The sequence below is a fragment of the Heterodontus francisci genome, chromosome 30 (genome assembly GCF_036365525.1).
Source record: "Heterodontus francisci isolate sHetFra1 chromosome 30, sHetFra1.hap1, whole genome shotgun sequence".
NCBI lineage: Eukaryota > Metazoa > Chordata > Chondrichthyes > Heterodontiformes > Heterodontidae > Heterodontus > Heterodontus francisci.
Genome location: NC_090400.1, coordinates 42,981,397 through 43,006,900, shown reverse-complemented (window position 1 = coordinate 43,006,900; position 25,504 = coordinate 42,981,397). Strand labels below are relative to the sequence as shown.

General features: G+C 42.1%; 1 protein-coding gene across 1 annotated transcript in view; it reads right to left on the bottom strand.

The window, feature by feature from the left end:
* The window catches only part of LOC137346515 (coronin-6-like), a 226,905-nt gene that overhangs the window by 172,738 nt on the left and 28,663 nt on the right, over positions 1 to 25,504 (bottom strand). The window contains exon 2 of the mRNA XM_068009982.1: positions 6,469 to 6,668. Coding sequence (XP_067866083.1) covers positions 6,469 to 6,666 — 198 coding nt within the window. The 5' untranslated portion in view covers positions 6,667 to 6,668. The remainder of the gene's footprint in view (positions 1 to 6,468; positions 6,669 to 25,504) is intronic.

Below are 25,504 nucleotides of genomic sequence, written 5' to 3'. Positions count from 1 at the left end.
CATTTCAGTGATGTACATCTGTTTCCCTTGCTTGTATGTCACGTTCAGATGATATCTTTGTAACCAGAGTAACATTCTTTGCAGACGCTTTGGAGCAGATAGTAGCAGCTTGAGGCAAATGCTTTGAAGTGACTTGTGGTCAGACTCAGCTGTCAGTTTCTCTCTTCCAAGTAGGTATTGATGAAAATTTGCAACATTTAAGAGGCATCTGGACAGGTACTTGAATGAGCAAGGCATAGAGGGATATGGAATTAATGCAGGCAGGTGGGATTAGTATAGATAGGCATTATGGTCGGTATGGACGCGATGGGCCGAAGGGCCTGTTTCTATGCTGTACAACTCTATGACTCTAAAATGTTCACAAGCAAAGACAAAGGCTAGGCACTCTTTCTCGATCTGAGCGTAGCAACGCTCTGTTTGTGTTAACGCCCTGGATGCAAATGCAACCGGTTGTTCCTGCTGCATTCAGGTTGCTCCAAGTCCTGTCTTGCTGGCGTCACACTGCAAGGTAACTTCATCATTTACATCATAGTATTTCAGCACTGATATTGCCGTCACTAGTTACTTGATTTTAGCGAATGCTGCTTCTTGTTCTGTGCCCCAATACCACTGCATGTCCTTGGCAGCGAGTTGGCATAATGGTTCACACTCCGATGACAAATTGGGCAAAAATTTTGCTAAATAGTTGTTGAATCCAACAAATAGTTGCACTGCTTTTACATCTGTTGGTCACTGCTGCCGCTCTCACCTTTTCATGATCCGGGCGAAGACATTTTGCTGTCAGGACATGACCTATGTACTTGAATTCGGGCATCTTTAAATGCAATTTTTTCTTGTTCAGCTTCGGGTTCATCTGGTGAGCTCTGTCTAGCAGTCACACAAAATTTTGATCATGGTCAGCAATGGCTTTTTCCATTGTGTCTCCGCATCCATAAACTAGCAGTTCAACCACTATAGCTTCCACTCTGAGAAGGTCACTAACTATCTCATGCTGTCTGCGCTGATACTCCTCTGGAGCCGTGAAAATTCCAAATGGCATGCGCAACCATCTGTATCTCCCGAACGGCATCCAGAATTTAGTTAGAACGCTGCTGCTTTCATCCAGCTTCACTTGCCAGTAACCATCCCTCACATCGAGGGTAGTGAAGATTTTTCCCTTTACAAGTTGTGGCAAAATTCCTTCGATGGTTGGCATGAGGTAGTGAGATCTCTTCAGAGCTTTATTTAGATTCTTTGGGTCGATGCATACTCTCAGCTTTCCAGATTGTTTCACTGCTACCATGTTGCTAATCCATTCTGTAGGGGTTGTCACTTTCTTGATTACTGCCTTCTTTTCCAGCTTGTCTTTCAGGCTGGCCTTGAGGGCAGCTGGAACTTTCCTCCGCAGATGCTGTACTGGTCTTACCCTCTCATCTACTTCGAGATGATATTCCCCAGGAAGATATCCTAAACCTGTAAATGCATCGTTGTACTCCTCTAGGATCTGTTCTGCGGTCAATTGTTCAGTGTGCTGCGACATGTTGCAAATCTCTTCTTTTCACGTTGAGAGTTACCAGTCCAAACTTTAGACTTGCTCTGGCTGAGATAAGTGGCTTTTGCTTGCCGTCTATGATCTGGAACTCCAGATTTTTGTTTTTGTCATTGCATTGGGCTCTGTAGTTTGTCTTCTCGACACTAGTATGATGCTATCATAAAGCCTCAATCTTACTTTCTAGGGCTTCATTTTTGGATCGCCATGTTAAGCCACTTCACACAGGTCTGCGAAGGTCATGATGTTACATGATGCACCAGTGTCTATCGGGCACTTTATGTTGACTTGATGTTCTTCTTCTGCAGTCATCATTCCAACAGTCACAAACCATTTATCACCTATCAACCTGACTGAACCAACCTGTTGTATGATGTATAGTGATTTGTCAGAATCTTTAGCTGTAGCCATCTGTACCTGCTTGTTGTGCTTCCTCCAAGCCAAACACTTGTGTGCAAAATGATACAGTTTCTTGCAGTGAAAACACTGCTTCCCAATGCTGGACATTCCTTCTTTTCCTTTGTGTGATGTCCTCCACAGTATTTGCACCTTGCCCTTTGTCTGTGATCTTTCTGCCCTTTCAGCCTGGAATGTCTACCAGCATAATGCGAGGCCTCGTCTGTTCTGCCATGAATATGCTTTAGCTGCTGATTTACAACCTCAGCGCTTCTGCACATGTCAGTTGCTTTCCTGAGAGTAAGTTTTTCCTCTCTCAGTAGACGTGTTCTCACTGCAGGATCCCTTATGCCTAATTCAATCCTGTCTTTAATTAGATCATCTTTTAGTTGCGCAAATTCACAGGATTCTGCGAGCTGTGTTAATGCAGTCACATATTGATCAACGGACTCTTTTTCACCTTGGGCCCTGATGTTGAACACATACTGTTCATAAGTTACATTCACCTGGGGTTCAAAGCGTGCCTTCAAGGGGTTCAAAATTTCTGCTGTCCGTCTTTTTTTCTTTGGAGAGATTTAGGGTGCAATATAGTTTGTAACAGTCTCTCCCCAACAGTGATAAAAGTGTAGCTACTCATAGCTGCTCTAGTTTGTTAATTAAATCTGTTGCAATTGTGTATTTTTGCCATTATGGGTGGAAAAACTGCCAGTTCTGCTTCACATCACCTTTCATTTCCACTGGCGCTGGGAGAGGAAGATTTGTACCCATTGTGTCTTACCCAGTGCTTTCAGCACTTCTTTCTTCCTTTTCTGTGGCTTCCTGTGGCTTTTAGCAACTTTCACCAGCTCTGAACATTCCTGTTTTCCTCTTTTAGTAGCTATGCTTCTATACAGCTCTTCAAAACTCAATCTCAGCTCCACTCTGACTCCATGTTATTAGTTCACAGGACCACAGTCTTGCTTGTACTGTGTCTTTATTGAACTGCCTGCTGATGGATGCCTGCAGTGAGTGCCTCATGGTAGAAGTCACATGATTACGGCAAGCCAGGAGGCACATTAATACAGTATTGCATTTCTATCCCAAACAGAGTAGTTACGTCCAAATTGTTTGTTTACTTTTCTGAGCCAGTGTTTCTGCTTCAAATTTACAAAGTTACAAAGTTTATGGTGATTGTGATGAACCCTAGCACCCGTAGAGTTTCAATTCACAAGAAATTATTTAGCTTTTTATTGAATCTTGTAGCTAGGCCTGATGTAACAATTTAAAACTGTTTTTAGCTACTTCTTGCTTAGAGGGAGTTGGTCTATTTTTGGGTGCCTGTCTGTCTGGAAAAATAGTTTGTTTTTTGTTTCTTCAACTAACATATGTGAACCTGCTACTGTGAAAAGGCATCAGAATCATTGCCTGTAACAGCTGTTCCAACAGGGAGATCTAAATCTATGACAAATTATATTTATTTCTTCTTTACTGTTTGGCAGTCACCCATTCCCTCACTTCCTGCATACTCTGAAGCTGCGGGGTGACCACATATATAAAGGTATTAACCATGATACTTTCAATCTCACGGATGTACCGCAGTGATGCCAGCTGCTGCTCAAGTTCTGAAACCTGGAACTCAAACTGCTGCAATTGATGACACTTCCTGCATATATGGTTATCCAGGATACAAGTAGTATCCTAGAGTTCCCTCATAGCACAGGATCTGCACTCTAGAGGTTGAAGAGCCCTGCCATTCCTTTATCTGTTAGTTAATAACCTTGCTACTGCTAACAAACCTTTACCACTAGTAATAAACCTTATTAATACTGTTAAGGTCTATTAAGTATTAGTAGTAATAATTCATCTTCTTCATCTCATCTTTGGCCTCTGTCTCGAGAGACAATGGGTAAGTGCCTAGAGGTGGTCAGTGGTTTGTGCAGCAGCACCTAGAGTGGCTATAAAGGTCAATTCTAGAGTGACAGACTCTTCCACAGGCGCTGCAGATAAAATTGGTTGTCGGGGCTGTTACATAGTTGGCTCTCTCCTTGCGCTTCTGTCTTTTTTCCTGCCAACTGCTATATCTCTTCGACTTGCCACTCTTTAGCCCCGCCATTATGGCGGTCTGCCAGCTCTGGCGATCACTGGCAACTGACTCCCACGACTTGTGGTCAATGGCACAGGACTTCATGTCGTGTTTGCAGACATCATTAAAGCAGAGACATGGTGGGTCTGGTACCAGTGTTGAGCTCGCTGTACAATGTGTCCTTGGGGATCCTGCCATCTTCCATGCGGCTCACATAGCCAAGCCATCTCAAGCGCCGCTGGCTCAGTAGGGTGTATATCCTGGGGATGTTGGTTGCCTTGAGGACTTCTATGTTGGAGATACGGTCTATTAAGTATCAGTAGTAATATTTACTACCAGTAATAAACTTTATTTTAATAAAGGATAAGGCACACCAGTTTATTCCCTAGTTCAGACAAGATAACTAGGAAATACTCACCAACTAACCAATCACCTACCTACTTTCCTGTAATGTCACACCTCGATTTTTCTTTCTGAATGCCGACTCAACCTACAGACTGTCCAGGTCGCTTCTTTCTCAGATTTCCTTTCTATCCAAGTGTGTCACCACCCAACAAGCTAGCTGACACTGGTAACTCACAAGCACGAACCGAAATTCCACCACCTCATAGCACAATGGGGTGCAGTAACCATGTACCACCATAATGCCCAATGCTACCTGCTTTTCCCCCAGTGTGTCAGTTGTCTGTGACTTTCACTTTGACATAAAACACGGAGGGATGAAAACACATGCCAATTGAGCCATTATGTTAATGATATATAATCACATGACTGTTGGGAATCACGACTGAGATGCGACTCAAACCCAAAGTTACAAATAGGGCTGAGGTGCATTTGTGATGAATGGGCAGCTGAATTGAACCCATGTCAGTTAGCTGACTGGCACAAAGGTGGGACCATCACATCTACATTGTAAGCAACTCATCGACTGTACTTTCTAATAAGACAGCTGCAGTGTTTCAACGCTGAATTGCAGATAATCACAAATGGCTGACATCATTGGCAATACCGCAAGCGTTGCCTGCATCAAATAAATGGATCTGCGTCAGCTCGATAGGACTAAATTAGGGAGCTTATTGAATGGCTGTTGCTTTTGCTGTCATTCAATAACATTTGTTATCTAACTCACTGCTTTGAAATGGTTTTAAAAAATTAACAAATCACTACTTTAAAAATAGCTATAAAAATAAAAAATCACTACTTTAAAAATAACTACTTTAAATGATAACCATGAATTTTTTCCTTTGCAGCACACTTCTACAAGACAACATAATCTCTAAATTGAACAGCTTCAGAAGTAGCAGCAGAAGTCTAAGATAAAGCAGCTGCTGAATCTAAGCAACACCACTGGATTGATGGGCAAAAGGTCACACAGTAAAATGCTGGTTTAAGCACAGTATCTATGATGCTAATGAGTCAGAGCTTTATAGACATTCATATTCAATGTGCTTATACAGCGATATAAAATCCCATTGGCAATAACAACCAGAGTGCACATTAGCAGCACAAGTTTACTGCTTGCCATCAGTATGCCCATTAATTCACTCTCTGATTCATCGAAGATTAACTCATACTGTGCTTCTATTACAATCCAAGGACCCACATAACCTCATCCAGTTATTCCAGTTCAAGCACAAATTCATGCTTTTAGACAAATTAAATTAAGATAATTTAGCATAATTTTATATTTCACATATTTTGTCAAAAACAAGAAAGCAATCTCCTGCAGAGAATATCCCAGCAACCATCCCAGGTCTTTTAAATGCCCAGTACTCTAAAATGTATTAAAAGGTACAGTTACTCCCAATACAGCTCTACATACAGATGGATGCAGTTACACAATCCTAATGCTAGTCTTGTTCAGTTAAATTAGGAACCTCTTATCTCTCTGAAAATTACCCACTGATTAAAGCAAAACAATTCATTAACAGCCCTTCAAATTGTTTATTAAAATGACCACGCTGAAAGATTTACGATCCTTCATATTATAACAATAATGTAGCACTTGCTGTGTCTCATGAATGGTCTTGTCAGAGCAATTTTATAAGAATCCACTCTTGCCTATTTTAACAGACAAGAAGTTGTGAAGTGCACATATCTGATCCTATGGGTGATGCTCCTCAACAGGATTGCAATTTCATAAAATAATCCCTCATGATTCTCTACCATTTTTCTCGCATTCTCTGTTTAACCAACGGAATAGTTTATACTATCAAAATAAATCCGTTGTCTTTGTGTTACTCTTCAATTGAAGACATAGGATTTTGTACAAAGGAACTCACTATGCAACCCAATGTCGGACAGAATTTAAAAAGTTAATTTTGATCAGAAATTTAAGTTCAACCAAAATAAGCATCAACAAAATTTTTTTTACAGTATTTAAACACCATACAAAAAAAAGTCATCCCTCAATCTGAATTGCCCCATCTCCTAAAGCAAATATAAAACTGAGAGTAAGATCCAGCCATTTAACAAGACTTACCTTGGCCAGTTGCAGGACCAAGAAGGCACCTCCTCCACCGGATTCCACAATGATGGCCACAAACTTGGGATTAACCGCACAGAATGAGCTATCCCACGTCACTTTGGACACTCGTATATCTTCGTAACATTGGTCGGCTTTCATCGCCTGCCCAAAGACATGGCGAAACTTGCTCTGACGTACAACCCTGCGACTCATGGCTACAATTGAAAAGGAACAAAAAGTTAGTTTTTAAAATTAGTTTCTATGCATTTAATTTTTCCTTTTTAATTACTTCCCAGATTATTCCCACCTGGTATTAACACCTCTACCGCTGAGCGTAAAGACAGTTGACATGCTTGCAAACCAACAACATCCTCATAACTATCCATTGAGAGATGCTAGGAATGACTAAGGTGTGAATATCTCCTGTCCCCTCTTTGTATCTAGCACATCAGAGTCTATAATTCTTTTTAAACCACTTAGGCTGCCTTCAAGCCTCATTTAAAAGAGCAATCAAGTAATCTGCTTCTAATGCATAAGAGCAGCACAAGGTGGCTCAGTCAATTCCCACTTCTCTGAGCAGGGAAATGCCAATAGCACGGCTCAATTTGGAACAAGGAAGCATAGGACAGGATTTCATTCGGCCCATGAAGGTGCATCCTACATCCTTTCACTACATGGCACCGCGTAACAGGGCACTTTCTTTTTTTTTCTTTTGGGCCTCCTTATCTCGAGAGACAATGGATACGCGCCTGGAGGTGGTCAGTGGTTTGTGAAGCAGCGCCTGGAGTGGCTATAAAGGCCAATTCTAGAGTGACAGGCTCTTCCACAGGTGCTGCAGAGAAATTTGTTTGTCGGGGCTGTTGCACAGTTGGCTCTCCCCTTGCGCCTCTGTCTTTTTTCCTGCCAACTACTAAGTCTCTTCAACTCGCCACATTTTAGCCCTGTCTTTATGGCTGCCCGCCAGCTCTGGCGAACGCTGGCAACTGACTCCCACGACTTGTGATCAATGTCACAGGATTTCATGTCGCGGTTGCAGACATCTTTAAAGCGGAGACGTGGACGGCCGGTGGGTGTGATACCAGTGGCGAGCTCGCTGTACAATGTGTCTTTGGGGATCCTGCCATCTTCCATGCGGCTCACATGGCCAAGCCATCTCAAGTGCCGCTGACTCAGTAGTGTGTACAAGCTGGGGATGTTGGCCGCCTCGAGGACTTCTGTGTTGGAGATACGGTCCTGCCACCTGATGCCAAGTATTCTCCGGAGGCAGCGAAGATGGAATGAATTGAGACGTCGCTCTTGGCTGGCATACATTGTCCAGGCCTCGCTGCCATAGAGCAAGGTACTGAGGACACAGGCCTGATACACTCGGACTTTTGTGTTCCATGTCAGTGCGCCATTTTCCCACACTCTCTTGGCCAGTCTGGACATAGCAGTGGAAGCCTTACCCATGCGCTTGTTGATTTCTGCATCTAGAGACAGGTTACTGGTGATAGTTGAGCCTAGGTAGGTGAACTCTTGAACCACTTCCAGAGCGTGGTCGCCAATATTGATGGATGGAGCATTTCTGACGTCCTGCCCCATGATGTTCGTTTTCTTGAGGCTGATGGTTAGGCCAAATTCATTGCAGGCAGCCGCAAACCTGTCGATGAGACTCTGCAGGCACTCTTCATTGTGAGATGTTAAAGCAGCATCGTCAGCAAAGAGGAGTTCCCTGATGAGGACTTTCCGTACTTTGGACTTCGCTCTTAGACGGGCAAGGTTGAACAACCTGCCCCCTGATCTAAATAGGGCACTAATCCACTGCTTAATGAATGAGCCCTGAAATGTCCTTTACAGCTCAAAAGCATAGTGAACAGGCTTTCTGGGCAACACAAATTTTGCCTAAGTTCTAATCTTGATTATTGTAAAAATAGATTTAAACAGACTAGAAGGAAAGGGGTCACCTGGAGAAGATTATCTAAGGGACATCTAAGAGAGGGAAAAACAAAAAAAAGAGCAAACCACAGAAGAAGTATAATTAAGACGAAAGCTACAAGATGTGCTTACTGTGGATCATTATGATTGAGAAAGCAGAGTATAACAGATATGAAAACTGACTTTGATGGAAAACTTAACAATTTTGATTGAGAGATGAAAGTTCAGGACTTTACAAGGGTAGGAAAAAGTGAGAGGATTATTGAGGATGAGTAGCTAGTACTAGGTTTGGTAGTTAAGCCATCGAGGTCTGTGATGTAGCCAGGTTAGCATTTGACTTAAAGAGTGAATCTTTCAGGGATCATATCTGGAGATAGGTACAAATCAGGGACAGGGTTTCCAAGAATTAGAAACAACTGCAGCAGGAAACAGAGATAATAGATAGTAATAGTAGTAAGAAATGTAAGGAAGCCTGAGAAAATAATCAGGAGATTATAATATTGAGCAGCTAACCCAGGACTGTCCCAATAATGGAGAAAGAAACAAGGTTACAGAAGGGATAGCTAGAAAACCAGAAAAGATATCTGGATAAACTTTTGGGGAGGTGTGAAGGATTGTGCAGCGGATGGAAAATCAGCCAGATTGTTTCTAAGAGACAAGCGGGAGAGCTGCAGGTTTCTGGGCTTCTAGAGAATCAGACTATAAAGCAGCTGATTGAAGCAATTTAACTGTAGGCAGAAAGCCTGGAATGAGAGCTGACCATTGGTGCATGACTTAAAGCAGTTATTTTCGATGACTGAAAAGTTACCAGCGGAACCACGCCATTAGGACGGTAGCAGGCAAGGCTGAGGTTGTTCAAGAGGCAAGACCAAACCATTAAAGAGAAGATTGCATTGCTCGACGGGACGTCATTACTTCCATATCTGCATTCTGGAGGACAGAACTTGAGAAACTACTTGAGGAAGATCCTGATTTTGTTGTACTGTGGAACTGTGCAGCACCACCTTGATAAGACAAGACTATTCTGAAGATCCATAAGGACTATCTTTGATGTTTCTGCTAATTAATGTGTAACTTTTAAGATATACATATTGACCAGGAGCTGTCTGTTAGTTCAAGTTTCATTTATGTTGGTTTTGTTTTGAGTGTTAAAGTAAACTTTATAAAAGTTTCATAAATTGGGGTCAGTCGGTGGATTTGATTCTTTTGATTTATTGGTGGTTTCCAGGGGGATCATTAAAACTGAATAGATGATAAGTCAACAGGTCAGCATTGACACAAAAACTCAGATAAACATGAATCAGAGATCAGAAAAAGGTAATAACTGGAGACCAAGACAATCCAAGTGGACTGTGGAAAACGCTATTTTACATAGAATTTCAAAAAGCCTTTGACAAAGTTCCACACAAGAATCTTCAGTTAAGGTCAAAGTTTTGGGGATTCAGGGTATATTTTGGGAATGGATTGGAAATTGACTGAAAATTCAAAAATAAGTTACTTGCTAAAGGAGTTATGTGGGTGTGAAGTGCAGCTGAGTGGGGTATTTTAGGGATCAGTTTTGAAACCACAGCTGCTTCTAATTTACAGTTAATAGTCAAAATAGTACAAGTCATAGAAAGTTATGCTGACACTCTAACACTCTGGTTGGACCACATCTTAAGGAATGTGCCCAGATCTGGCCATTGAGACATAGGGGAGACATTGGAAAGGTGAAGGCAATTTAGAGAATAGCCATGAGGAGTGCACCTATGCCTGTCATTTCCACTGGAGTTCGTCCAGCGTAACTTCAGCGGAAGATTGGCAGATGTCAACTTGATGTCAAGGGCAGTCATTTCCTGCTCATTTCTGGAACCAGCTTGTGTCCATGGCTATAACAAGGTCTGGAGCCAATTGGCCCAAGTTCAACACAGGCAGAGCATCGGTGAGCAGGTTATTCATGAGTAAGTGGCACTTGATAGCACTGTTGCCGACTCCTTCCATCACTTTGCTGATAATTGCTACTAAAGGGATAATTAGCTGGGTCGAATTTCTCCTTTTTGTGGACGGGCCATATGTAAGAAATTGTCAGGTAGATGCCAGTGTTGTAGGTTTACTGAAGCAGCTAATCTAGTTATGGAGCACAGGTCTTCAGCACTACAACTGGGATGTTGTTGAGGTCTGTAGCTCCCCAAATTCAGCCGTTTCCTGAGGTTACAAGGATTGAATAGAATCGGCTTTAGACTAGCATTTAGGTGCAAAATCAGGAAGCACATTTTCGCATAAATGGGAGTGGAAATCGAAAACACACTTTCTCCCAAACAGCTGTGGAAGTGTCGTCTATTGAAATTTTCAAGACTGAGATAGATAAACTTTTGTCAGGTAAGGATATCATGAGATATGGAGAAAAAGAAAGTAAATGGGGTTAAAGTACAAATCAGCCATGATGTAACTGAATGGGAGAACAGGCTTGAGGGCCTGAACGAAAGAATGAATTGTATTCCAATGTCCTCAGGAGGAGACACTTGGCGCTTCTGGTCGAAGGTGGATGCAAAGCTTCAGTCTAGTCTTTAATGTGCTGGGCTCTACCGACACTAAGAATGGGGATTTTTTGTTTTGCTGATATTTATTTAGAGGAATGTTCATCAGGATTCTGGGACAGCACCCTGGATCATGGGGGTGAACTCATTTTCACAAATAATGCAACTGGATTCTTAAACCTCACCTGAGCCACAAAACAGGCAAATGCGAGTTCAGTTTAACATTTCAAAGGAGAGCCCTCTAACAATACCTACACTTTTTCAGAATCACACTGCCTTCTGGGGTTTGAACAGAGTAGAAAGTGCTACTAACTAATCTATACTGGTCCATGTTGGATCTCCAAAGTTGAAAGGACATTGTTCGAGCACCACTGCAGTCCTTTTTATTATACTTTTAACAGAGCAGTCTTTCATACAAAATAGTAGAATATTCGCTTTGAAATATACTGAACAATCTACACTCAAGTGGCTGTTTACGACTGAGGGATGGGTGTGTGTCTGAAAATTCACTGACTGCAGTGTTTGGCAGATCATTTCCAGGGAAGTTAGAGTGCTCATTTTTTTGTTTGCTTCTCAGCTGAATTGGAAATCTAGCCCAGGATGTTGATTTGGCATCATACAGGCAATGTAGGAAGTTAAAACTGAGACTAGATCAACACATACCTGATCCAAGTGAAGTTCAGATCCAAACATAACATTCCAGTGTATCATTCCCCCGCACATCCATTGTATAAAAATGATGATTCAAGCAGAAAATGTTTTTGAAGATGACTCATGTGTTTGTCAGCTCTAAATTATAGTACTGTCACCGGATACAAAGTGGGAAAAACATATTTTTGGGATCCCTCACTTCTTGTGTAACTTAATGCACTAAGAACTGCACATGGCAGGAGGAGTAAAGTGCCACCAGCATCTTTGCATAAAACATAATTCCAGAAGTTTTTGATGGAAATATTTGAAATGGGCAGAGCTTTCCTGTACAGGGTTAATGCTCCAGTCGCCATCTTATTCTGTCACAGCTACAAGCTAAACATTCTGCAGTATAAAAGATGCAGCAAGAATTGGAGGGCAGTATCAAACTTGATATTTAATCGAAGGAAAAGGAGGAAAGCTGGACAAACGTCCAGAGCATCTAGTTTTTTGTTACCAATTTCCCAGACAAGTTATTTTTAAAATTGCGGTAATAATTTTGCAAAGAAAGTGATCTGCCGAGGCATTGTGGTCTCCTCTCACTGGTGTTTTAAAATACTCCGTTGAAATTTCAGACAATAGGCTGAATTTTACCTGCCCCTTGACGTCGGGGGTCGTGGTGGGGGGGCCCGTAAAATATCTGCGGGAGCAGCCCTCCACGACCCACAATGCCGAGAAGGCCCCGCTGCATTTTACCAGTGGCAGCGAGGCCACAGTGCAGCCCCCCCCCACCCCGGGGCCTTCATTTGAATCTTAAAATTATGTAAAACAAATGCAAATCCATTTACCCGGTCCGGGTGGCCTTCCTACGGCGATACTACCACCACCCGCCGCAACTCACGTGCTTTCAGAACTCCGTAAGGAGTTCCGAGGTGAGACACTGGTGGGGAGGGGAGTGGGGGGGGGGGGGGGGGGGACTTAAATTATCAGGGCGGGGGAGGGGTGTGGGGAGCAGGAATAAGTTTTTTTTTATTGGCTAGGGGGTGGGGGGGAGATGGTGGGAAGGGATTAAAGGGCAAAAGTGACGAGGTTGCGGGGGGGGAGGAGTCAGGGTGGGAATAAAATTAATGCTGGACATATTGGCCTATAAAACCATGGGGAGGGTTGGGAAAGGGCCTTCAGAGACACCATTGCTGGTAACGGAGCGGCCGGCTCCTCTACATCATCAGGGGTGGGTGTTCTGCCCTCCATTTAAACGAGGCCCCAGTGAAATATCGCGAGGGCTCAGTGGCGGCGCTTCCACGTCGGAAGGCCGCGGGCTTCAAAGCATGCCGCCAATGTGTCACTTCCATCTCCTGCAAACTTCTATCATTTACTGACATTACAACCAATTCTGGGGTAGGGGGCACCCATTCAAAAGGGATGAGTTGCACCACAACAGGACTGGGACCAAGGTATTCGCAGAGAGAATCACTAGTGTGGTTGGGAAGGGTTTAAATTAAAGCCCGTCACAACAATTTGAATGTTTAAAAAGAGAAAGTACTTTAATTTTTTTAAATAAAAATAAAAAAGGGGATGGGCACCAGCATACAGAAGTAGAAAAGAGGAATAAGGTGCATAAAGGAGATAGCACTAGAAAAGGAAATAGTACCATATTAGATAGAAGCAAAGAAGGACCACAAGGAATACACAGACAGATTTACGATGCATGTATGTAAATACACAAAGTGCGATGAATAAGGCTGGAGAGCTACAAGCGCAAATAGCCCTGCGGGAATATAATGCAATGGCAATAACGGAAATGTGTCTTAAAAATGGTGAGGGCTAGGAACTTAATATTCAAGGATACAAAGTGTTCAGAAAAGATACGGAAGGAGAAAAGGGAGGTGAAGTGGCAGTACTGATTCGGACAAACATTGTAGTATTGGAAAGGGAGGATGGCCTTGAGGGGGCAAAGTCAGAATCCATTTAGTCAGAGTTGAGTTGCAAAAAGGGTATGATCACGCGACTGGGAAATCAGGGAGATATGCAGGATGGCGATGTTGGGGGACTTTAATTACTCAAATACCAATTGGGATCATTTTAAGAGTAAAGGGTAAGGAGGGGCAGGAATTTCTGAAATGTGTTCAGGAGAACTGCATTGACCAGTACATTCTCTGTTCAACTAGGAAGGAGGCATTACTAGATCTGGTTCAACGGAATGAGGTGGGCCAAGTGGATCAAGTGTCTGTGGGGGAACACTTGGGTAAAAGTGATCATTGTATCATAAGCTTTAGATTAACAATGGAAAAGAGCAAAGAACAATCTGAAGTAGAACCTCTAAATTGGAAGAGGGCCATCTTCAATGGGATGAGAGGGGATCAAGACAGGATAAAATGGAACCAAAGACTGACAGGAAAAAGCTGTAATGAAACAATGAGTGATCGTCAAGGAGATGTTTCAAGTACAGGTTAGGTACATTCCAACAAGGGTGAAAGGTAAGGGAACCAAAGCCAGAGATACTTGGATGACGAGGGAGATAGAGAACACGATGAAACAAAAAAGAGGATGTATGATGCATGTCAGGTAAATTCCTCAAGCAAGAACCAGGCCAATTCCAAAAAGTTGAGAGCAGAAATGAAGATGAAAATACAACAGGCGAAGAGAGAATAGGAGAAAAGAATGGCCAGCTAACATAAAGGGGAACACAAAAATCTTTTACAGCCATGTAAAGAGTAAGCAAGTAGTAAGAGGTGAGGTGAGGCCTATCGGGGACAAAGAGGGTGATATATACTTACAGGCACAGGACAAGGCTAAAATACTTAATGAGTACTTTGTATCAGTGTTTATTAAGGAATTCTGACAAAATATTGGTATAAAGCAGAGGTTATAGAGATAATGGATGGGGTGAAAATTGATAGGAAGGATGTACTGGAAAGGCTAGCTGTGCTTGGAGTGCATAAGTCACCTGGTCTGGTTGGCTTGCATCCCAGGTTGCTAAAGGAAGTGGGAGTGGAGATAGCGGAAGGGCTTTTCATAATCTTCCAATATTCCCTAGAAATGGGGGAGGTGCCAGAGGATTGGAGAGTGGCAAATGTGACAGACTTATTCAAGAAAGGGTGTAATGGCATTCCTAGTAACAGGCCGATCAGTTTAACATCAGTGGTGGGTAAGGTTTTAGCAACGATAATCAGGGGGAAAAAATCAACAGGCACCTGCAGAGGTTTGTGTTAATTAAGGAGAGCCAGCACGGATGTGTAAAAGGCAGATCGTGCTTAACTAATCTAATTGATTTTTTGACAAAGTAACAGAGAAACTTGAGGAAGGAAAAGCAAGGGATGTTGTCTATATGGATTTTAAGAAAGCGCTTGACAAAGTACCACATAAAAGACTGGCTAATAGAATTGAGGCTCATGGAATAGGAGGGTCAGCGTTAAGTTGGATTAAAAATTGGCTTAAGGACAGAAAACAGTGAGTCGTGGTAAATGGTTGTTTTTCAGACTAGAGGATGGTAGACAGTGGTGTTCCCCAAGTTCAGTGCTAGGACCACTGCTTTTTATTATGTATGTAAATGACTTGGAACACAGAGTAAAATTTCAAAATTTGCTGATGATACCAAACTTGGAGGTGTGGCAGATAGTGAGAATGATACCAATCGACTGCAACAGGACATAGATAGGCTAGCAGAAAGGACAGAAAAGAGTCAGATGGAATTTAATACAGAGAAGTATGAGATGATGCATTTTGGCAGAAGGGATAGGGAGAGGAAATATAGACTTAATGGCACAGTTCTGAAGAGTGTGTAGGGACAGGGGGACCTGGAGGTTCAAATGCATAGATCTTTAAAGGTGGCAGGACATATTGAGAGGGTAGTTAGCAAAGCATATGGGATCTTAGGTTTCATGAATAGAGGCATTGAGTACAAAAGCAGAAAAGTTTTGCTGAACCTGTATAAAGCTCTGGTTAGGCCACAACTAGAGTACTGCATCCTGTTCTGGTCACAACACTTTAGGAAGGATATGAGGGTCCTTGAGAGGGTGTGGAGGAGATTTACCAGAATGATTCCAGGGATGTGGGATTTTAGCTACAAGGTTAGATTGGAGAAGTTGGGGCTGTTCTCCTTGGAGCAAAGGAGATAGAGGGGAGATTTGTGTACATGATATTGACAGGTTTAGATAAGGGAGACAAAGAAAAGCTGTTCCTATGAGCTGATGGTACAAGGACTACGGGACACAAATTTAAGGCTCTGGGCAAATGATGCAGGGGGATGTGAGGAAGAAATGTTTTTATGTGAGCGATAATGAGCTGGAACTCGCTGCCTGTGGAAGTGGTGGAAGCGGTGGAAACAGAGATGATAAATGATCTCAAAACTGGATGGGTACTTGAGGGAAATAAACTTGCTTGTCTACGAGGATAGAGCAGGGCAATGGGACTGACTGTATACTACAGAGAGCCAGCAAGGACACGAAGGGCCGAATAGCCTCCTTCTGTGACACAAATGACTCTGGGGCACTCTTCCATACCAAGAACTGAAAACGGGCGCACGTTAAAATAACTAGCCATTTAAAAGTCGAAGTAACTGTAAAATGTTTGAAAATTCAATTTATAATTGAAACTTTTAAGTTGAATGCTTGAATCCTTGGATAATCTTGTGGTTCAGCTACTGGGTCAAATGCTCTCCACTGCCAAGAAATTCCACAGCAAATATTATCTTCTCTGAGCAATGACATCTCACCAATAAACATTACAAACAGTGGAAAAGATTCAAGGTGGAGAAATCAAAGCAAATCAGCGTATATATGTTGCCTGATGGCTGGTTGTAAGGAAATATTTTCAGAAGCCATTGCAATGCTTGTCTAAAGATCAGAATCTTAATGCATCTGAACAGTACACTGCACAGGAAACCTAAAAGAAGTGGGAAAGGGAAAAGGGGAGGGGAGGAGAATAACAATGGCTTAAAAATTAATGGGGGGGGGGGGGAAAGAGAAAAACAGGAAGTGAGCTTCAGTTACACCAAAATAAAGGTTAATGGTGCCAATCAGTATGTGCCGACTAGTCTTGCACCTGCAACTTTGCAACACTGGCCCCATTTATGTGAATACATCAGATTTTGTTGGCATTATCACATGAGTTTCCTGCCAAATTGAGTGTCTTTCCTGCTATACTTGGCCATCATTTGAATATTGGAATAAAACCTGTACTCAGAAACATAAAATAATGCCCCAAACTATTTATATCTTGGGTGCCCATCTGCTCCCTCCTCCACAAGAGTTAAATGTGATGTGGCTTTTCATATGAATAAAATACCAAATACAAACATAGTCAATAGCAAAGCTAAAGTCTCAAGCTTACATTATACATTGGAGGAAAAATAACAGGATCCCATCCTCCATTTGCATGTGAATTTTCAGGTGCTTTTATACCAAAAGGAAAATCCTAATCGTGGGGGGGGGGCGGAGAAAGAGTCTCGGGTCAGTTAAGTTATTTAACAAATTTATAGAAAAATGACAATTGCCTTAGAGTCTGAGTGTTTCAGTTTCCCCCTTCCAAAAGTAGTTATCCACTCACTGGCACCAGCTACATTCAGGTAGTTAATATTCATATGCGGGTCTTTGGAGCATTGGAAGGCTACTCAAATAGGGATGGCCCAATCCTGAGTGTGAGCAAGTGGGGCAAGTGTGTGAGAGACAGGTTTGGGGATGGGGTTGGGGGGCATGGGACGAGCAATCAGAAATGAGAATCCAAACCGATTTGGCGTCTGCCCAGCCCAGAGACACTGAGACAGTTGAGCAATCAGCTGGCTTAGAAAATAACAGAAATCACAATTGGAACACTAATGGTCTGTATGATTCAGTTATATGTTGAGTTTACTGTTGCGTTTTCGTGTGTAAACTGAGTTCTGTACAGCCTGTGTTTGTGTTTGAGAGACAGTCCCTGATTTGAAGCTGGGGATTTCCAAGTTACACCTCGGTTAGATAAACAGTCTTGTGACTGAGGGAAAAACAGGTACGTTTTCTTAACCAGGTACGTGTGACTGACAGTTTTTAGTTTCAGTTTGTCAAGGAGTCTCTACAGGGTGTTAAGCCAGCAAAGGAAAAGCTGTGGGATTTTGTCAAGAAAACACCAGAGAGTGTGTTGAGCCAGAAAAAGGTTGTGTGATTTTCACAAGAAGCCAGTGAAGGAGATGGATGTTGTTGGTTTTAAAAGAGTCTCCCAGAGCTGCTGAACTGGAAAAAGCTGGGAGCTTTCGATTTTTAAAAGGGACAAGTTCTTTCAGTTGGAACCAGTTTCCTGGTACCTAACCTTTGGAGAATAAGAATTGCTACCATTATCTTGGACACACGGAGACACGCCATCAGGACGATAGCAGGCAAGGCCGCAATGGTTCGAGCGGTGACAAGACCGAACCGTTAAAGGGAAGATTGCATCACTCATTATCGACAGGTCAGCTACATTAAAAAGACCTTCAAACACTGCCCTAGCCACAAGCTTCGATACAGGCAACACATTGCAAATACAGTTGAAATGGCTGAAATTGGGGAGAATATCACCCTTTCTCCTCAGCCAGTATTTACACTTTGAATTCTTGGTTTCGGGCAAGTACAGTGTCATGCAGCTCACCTGAAATACTACTCAGACTTCATCTCAGAAGAGCTCACACTGACACCAAAAACACAGGTTTTAACAGACATTGTAACCCTTCTAAACAATGCTCAGCTTAAGGAGGAGGTTTAGTTTGTTCCAAGAATGCTACACGACTGAAGGATTTAATTATTTGGTTTGAATCTCGACACATCACAATCCACAAAGCTTAAAGAAATGGATGTACTATTCTGGGCTGAAGCACAGTCAAACAAACAACACTCTGATGATGCTGAATTAAATGCCTGTGCTCAACAGGTGTTTTCTTGCATGGCAAAGAAGCTCAAACAACATTACTACTACAGTGAAGAGTCAAGCAGTGAAGAAAAAAACAGCTCAGAGGTTTCAACAACCTTCTACTGCATTCCTGAAAGCTGTGTGCATCTTTGACCCTGCACAAATGCACCTGTTGATGGTGGAATTAAACTCGTTTGATGCAATTCCTGGCTTCAAGAACTGTAGGCTGGAGATTCCTGCTTATAAAAGCTTTGCAAAAGAAGCAGTGTACTTTGCCTGTGCTGCAGTTTTGCAACTCTGTGGAATGCAGAATCCCCCACCTTGCAAAGCTAGAACGGTGCTGTCTGATAATTCCAACAAACTCTGTGGACGTGGAGAAAGCTGTAACTAAACACGGACAAGTGTTCACAGAGCCGAAACAGGGAATGATGAAAGAAACAGTTGTTGGTAGCTCCATGCTCACATTCGACCATTGACTTCAGTGAGTAAAGAATGCAACCAGTTTATAATCAGCTTTTTACAATAGTTTTTGAATATACAATAAATGCCATTTGAAACCAGAAACCTCCCTAGTCTTTTTTTGTGTTTTAACTAGATCATTTTCATGGTTTGTTGCAACACATGCAACACCTATGATTTAAATACGTGAAATCATGAAATTCACGATTCTCAACATGCTGTGACTGTGAGATTTGTAAAATTTGACCATGAGTTTGGTAGACTCCTATCCATTATCCACTCCTCACCTTTCAAAAAGGTGGAAAAACACCATCCTGTCAGAATGGACAATTCGGACTGAAATTATTTGAGAATTAAGAATACACCAAAACAAAATAATGCTCAAATTTCACTCTACTTTAAATGATAAAGACTTCTAAATATTAGAATCCTTTACAGAAACTTACTTAACTGAGTGTCTGATGATCTCAATGCAGGTTGTCAGGAAATGCATAGTTTAAAAGGGAACCTTTAATTGTAACATTTGACTTGCGTATCAGTTTAATCGTCTAACATCTCTCAAGTGAGCATTTGTGCATACCAATAGCTTGCTGATGCACAATCTTTCACAGACAAGGTAAAAAGATTGTTTTGGAATTAATATGTAATAACATCTCTCCAAAAGAGTGACTGGCCAGTACCTCACCCCTCTCTCCCCTATGTCCTGATATCAATAGCTAAACTCTGCACAGTGTATATTTTCCCTCCCCTTGGGTACAAACACAAAAGACTTCCTTTCAGAGTGCAACAAGAGTTTCATCTTAAAGTCACAACACCTGGCCTACTGAAAAACTCATACAAAAACATGATGGCACTTACTTTTATCATAGAAATATTACTTTGTCTATCTGAAGTGATTTATGTACAGCGTATTAAACATAGCCCAACATCACAACTACTATTTGCTTTTGTTCAACCAACAAGATGCCTTTTCTTGAGGGATTCCTTTTTCATCTTGAAAATCATAGGCTATACAAGTAGCATTGAGTTCAGTGACGTAATAGCCTGTAAAAATAACTGGGCAACAGTGAAAACTATGACGATAGCAAACAAAGCCTTGTTTAGACCGAGTCACTATAGCAACTCACAGTTCAACATCCAGCCTTATAGCAGATGGGAGAAGCAGTCTGGCATTCAAACATTTTTGAAATGTCTCACTGTCACTGCATTGGGGGATTTTTTTTTCCAACTAAGTTCCTCGAATAGTTTCCTCTGAAAACTCCACTCAAAAAGGTCAGCATGTTGATTGTTTGGGCAAGTCCACATTGCCACAAAGACTATATCTGCCCAATGGAATCTCTTGCAGTGTGGTTATATTACTTATTTATACCATCGGCCTGACAGTTCAATCCATTTGGTTAACACCCATCAGCAAAGATTTTCACTGAGCTAATTTTGACCCTTGAGTGGACATCGCAGAACACATTAAATATTCAAACCTAAGCATTGCAGCAAACATTCTCATGCCGTTTAGAAGCTCCAAGATGTGCTGGCCAGGAAAGATGCATCCCTGTTCTGCTAGCTAATATTGAGCTACATATTACCTTTGTCTGATATGTTGGGTAAGGATTATAATCAGCAGTTTGCTTCAGGCAAAGGGAGAAACATTAATTCTACAGGGATCCTCAGTGACAGCTGTGACATGACTTTGCCACTTCATCACCTGCACCCACTGCAAATCTTCCTGTATTTTTTAATTAACATTTTAAGACACTTCGTCAAATCTAACATTAATATTTTCATAGGATAAACAGAACACAGCTGTGGCCCAATGAATATGACATTTATCCAATAGTGTTTCTAAATGCCATAGAGCACAAGCAAAAGTCCCAAGTGTGTTGCTTAATAATTTTCAATTGTTGGACAAATATTGCATCTGACAATTCCCTGCTGTAAATTTTGCACTCCAAAAAGACATGGAACATCACTGCCACAATTCATAATTCCAATTGGTTAGCTACTTTACTCTTAACATTATGTATTACCGCAATGTTAGCTATTAAATTAATGTGAATTTCTATTTTCCACACCCACATGGCTGATCAAATTCAAACTTTTCCAAATTATGCTGAATTTTGGCCGGTTTTGTGCTTTAACTACCCCAAGCTGTTCTCAGACTTCCATCCCAGCTGACTTAGTTGGATTCAAACCCAGAGTTGTTGACATTGTACTGTTGCTTTTTAAAATCAAATTGTACTGAATAGCTATGTGACTGTTGAACCTGCTCAGAATTTGGCCCATTCCAGAATTTTTCATGCAAATTCCAGTACTCGGGTAGGAAACAGTGCTACGCAAGGTTAACGGTAGAAAATTGAGTGATTTCTCACAGATGTCAGGCTGAGCTAATATTACTTGCACTAGTGGTGATATCATCATGTTACAAATCCCAGTTATGTTCTAGTGTCAGCTGTAGTTCAGTGGTGGTGCTCTCACCTCTGAGGCAGAAGGCTGTGGCTTCAAGTCCCACTCCTTGAGCATATAACTTAGGCTGTGACTTCAATGCAGTGCTAAGGGAATGCTGCACTGTCAGAGATGCTGTCTTTCAGATGAGGCATTAAACATAGGCTCTTCCCTCTCAGGTAGTCATAAAAGATCCCATGGCACTATTTCCAAGAAAAGCAGAGGTGTTCTCCCTGGTGTCTTGGCCACTATTTATTCTTCAGCAGATTATTTTGTCATTATCATATCGCTGATTGTGGGACCTTGCTGTGCACAAATTGGCTGCCATGTTTCCTACACAGCAACAAGGAAGTACTTCATTGACTGTAAAGCACTTGGAACATCCTGTGATCATGATAGGTATATAAATGCAAGTTCCTTCTTTCTATTTACAACACAACTAGGCCTTTAGACAATGCATTGCTGGCAAGTATTCTGGATCTATTGAAAACTCTGAAGTGTTCCACAATAGTATTGACAGCAACATGTCTCGAGATACTTCATTATCAAGAGGGCAGACAATTCAGAATTTCACTGAAAAACAACAGGATCTTCAATTTCACATTTATTTTATTTTCTGGACATTTTTCTGCCTGCTGTACTGCAAGCAAAGTCTCTGGGAAGTTGGAATTTTCTTTCTTGCTGTATGGCTCTCCAGGGAAATTGCTAACCTTACAATTACACTCAATACAGAATGAAGTTTCACATACCATATTATGCTTATGCCAAGCTGTTTTGAACTTCCTCCATTTCAGCTTCTTCTCAGAACCATTTCCTAGCCAGGGAAGACATCAAGCAGCCCATACCAAGGGCCAATGCACCTCAATAACAACCTTCAGGTGGTGTATGGAAGTGGTCAAGGGAAAGATGCCTCAGCTCAATGTGTTCTGCGAGTGAGACAGTGAAGAACCAAATTTTATAGTATGGGGTACTGAAGGCTCAAAGCTATTTTATTAAGCACTTGCATGCCAACATGCTGCGCCATCATTTAAATACTGTAAAATCAAATATTTGCCTCTATATAGCACCTTAAAATAACACAGAAGCAAATCAAAGAGCTTCTCACAACGAAATACAATTTTGGAAAGCAGCGACTATCACTTTTGTGGCAAAATGTCCCCTTTAACTGTGTTTGTAAAAAAAAAAATACAATATTTATCTGCAATCTCTTGCTTTGGAAAAAGCTGTAGGCTGTTGCTCCCAAACATGTCATTTCCAATGCCTCATCAAGCTGCCATTCTCAGGCATGTGAAAAAGATTCAGACAGCTGCACTGTTCTGACATTTTTCTAGTTGTTTTACGGGATGTGGGCGTTTCTGGCAATGCCAGCATTTGCTGCCCATCCCTAATTGCCCTCAAAAAGGTTGTGGTGAGCCGTCTTCTTGAACCGCTGCAGTCCATCTGGTGCGGGTACACCCACAGTGCTGTTAGGAAGGGAGTTCCAGGATTTTGACCCAGCGACAGTGAAGGAACGGCGATATATTTCCAAGTCGGGATAGTGTGTGGCTTGGAGGGAACTTGTGTTTGCTGCCCTGGCCCTTCTAGGTGGAAGAAGTTGCTGGTCTGGAAGGTGCTGTCGAAGGAGGTGTGGTGAGTTGCTGCAGTGCATCTTGTATATGGTACACACTGCTGCCACAGTGCACCAGTGGTGGAGGAAGTGAATGTTTAAAGTGACGGATGGTGTGCCAATCAAGCAGGCAGCTTTGTCCTAGATGGTATCAAGTTTCCTGAGTGTTTTGGAGTTGCATTCATCCAGGCAAGTGGAGAGTATTCCATCACACTCCTGACTTGTGCTTTGTAGGTGGTGGACAGTCTTTGCGGAAGAGGTGGGTTACTTGCCGCAGAATTCCCAGCCTCTGAACTGCTCTTGTATTTATATGGCTGCTCCAGTTCAGTTTCTGGTCAATGGTAACCCCAGGGTGTTGATTGTGGGGGATTCAGTGATGGTAATGCCACTGAATGTCATGGGGAGATCGTCGTTGCCTGGCATTGACACTATTGTTACTTAGCACTTATCAGCCCAAGCCTGAATGTTGTCCAGGTCTTGCTGCATATGGACAATGACTTCAATACCTGAGGAGTTGTGAATGGTACTGAACATTGTACAAACATCAGCGAACATCCCCATTTCTGACCTTATGATGGGGGAAGGTCATTGATGAAGCAGGTGAAGATGGTTGGGCCTAGGATGCAAACCTGAGAAACTCCTACAGCAATGTCCTGGGACTGAGATGACTGATCTTCAACAGCCACAACCATCTTTCTTTGTGCTCGCTATGATTATAACCAGTGAGGTTTACCCCCGATTCCCATTGATCAATTTGGCTAGGGCTCCTTGATGCCATACTCTGTTAAATGCCCTTGATGTCAAGGGCAAATCACTTTCACCTCATCTCTTGAGTTCAGCTCTTCTGTCCATGCTTGGACCAAGGCTGTACTCAGGCTAGGAGGCAAATGGCCCTGATGGAACCCAAACTGAGCAGTGAGCAGGCTATTGCTAAGGAAGTGCCGCTTGATAGCACTAACGACGAAACCTTCCATCACTTTGCTGATGATCGCGAGTAGACAGATTGGGCGATAAGGGCCGGATTGGATTTGTCCTGCTTTTTGTGGACAGAACATACTTGGGCAATTTTCCACATTGTCAAGTAGATGCCAGTAGTGATGCTGCTGAGTCACTCTTGATGATGGACATTGATGTCCCCCAACCAGAATACATTCTGTGCCCTTGCCACCCTCAGTGCTTCTTCCATGTGGTGTTCAACATGGAGGAGTACTGATTCACCAGCTAAGGAAGAATGGTAGGTGGTAATCAGCAGGAGGTTTCCTTGCCCATGTCTGACCTGATTCCATGAAATTTTATGGGGTCCGGAGTCAATGTTGAGGACTCCCAGAGCAACCTCCTCCTGACCACATACCACTAAGCCGCCACCTCTGGTGAGTCTGTTCTGCCAGTGGGACAGGACATACCCAGGAATGGTGGTGGTGGTGTCTGGGACATTGGATAATATTGCATAATATTGCTTCCAGCAACATACTAAGATTTTGTTCATGCATTTCATGAAGTGGGTGATACAAAGTGAAATCCTTTCTGCATTAGATGGGACAACATAGAAATAACCTGGAAAAATAAAAGAGTGTAATCCATGCCCGCTGGCCTGCAATGAGGCTGTAATCCCATCTCAGGACATTAACATGCATTTCACATCATTTGCTGAATATTCAAAGGGCTAATGACCATCTGTTCTGTAAATATGATATTTTTTTAAAATCACATCACTAACCAGACTACCAGTTGAACAAATTCTATGGCAAGCACTGTACCGTAGGCACTGCTCTCCTTTCCCTCCCCTGGTTTTGCTGAAGATTCCCCCTAAATTGATCTGTGAATAGGATCTCTAATTCTGTTACGTCCAATGAAATGAAGGCAATATGGATTAACCAATTCCAATTTGCAATCTTGTCTTAATTACAAGTTTTAGAATGAGCCTCTATCGAACACATCAACGGCATGGGTGTCATGAATCTACCCAGTCATCACAAATAATTAACTCTCATAGTGCATTGGATATATGCAAGATTACTCAGATAGTCAAATGTATTTAGAAATCCTAAAAGTGAGCCCACTATTTCTCCTTCAGGATTTTCAATCTATTTATAGGCTGTATTTCTTGTGGGGATAAGGTCTCCTTTGGAACTGTGGCTGTTCACAGACCAGCCTTATCGGATTGCTTCTCAAAATAGTATTCTTATCACAAGAAATATCAATGAATTCCAATGCAAGTCATGTCTGTTTAGTAACACATATTTGAAAATATCAAGAAACAAAATTACTTTTCTTGTCAACTTTTTTTTTCCTCACAAGTCATTTGGATCTTTTAAAGCATGATTCGGACAGGCAATCTCTGTGGGTATTGGGGCGTACAATATAGTATCATCCCATCTTGCAAAGATGAGAAAAGAGAACATAACCCTCTCCTCCCCACAGTCACTTCATAGGAAGTCATCCTCATACAGGTTTAGTTCAGAAAAATTGCACTGAAACTGAAAATGTGACCGATTCACTGGTCTCACAGTTGAAGACAGCTGCAAATATGCAAGTACCTGGTTAGGGGGCGAAATGAAATTAATAGAGGAAAATACTCGGTTGAAACTTTACACAGAAACAGTTGTGCTACCTTTATTATCATGCAGAC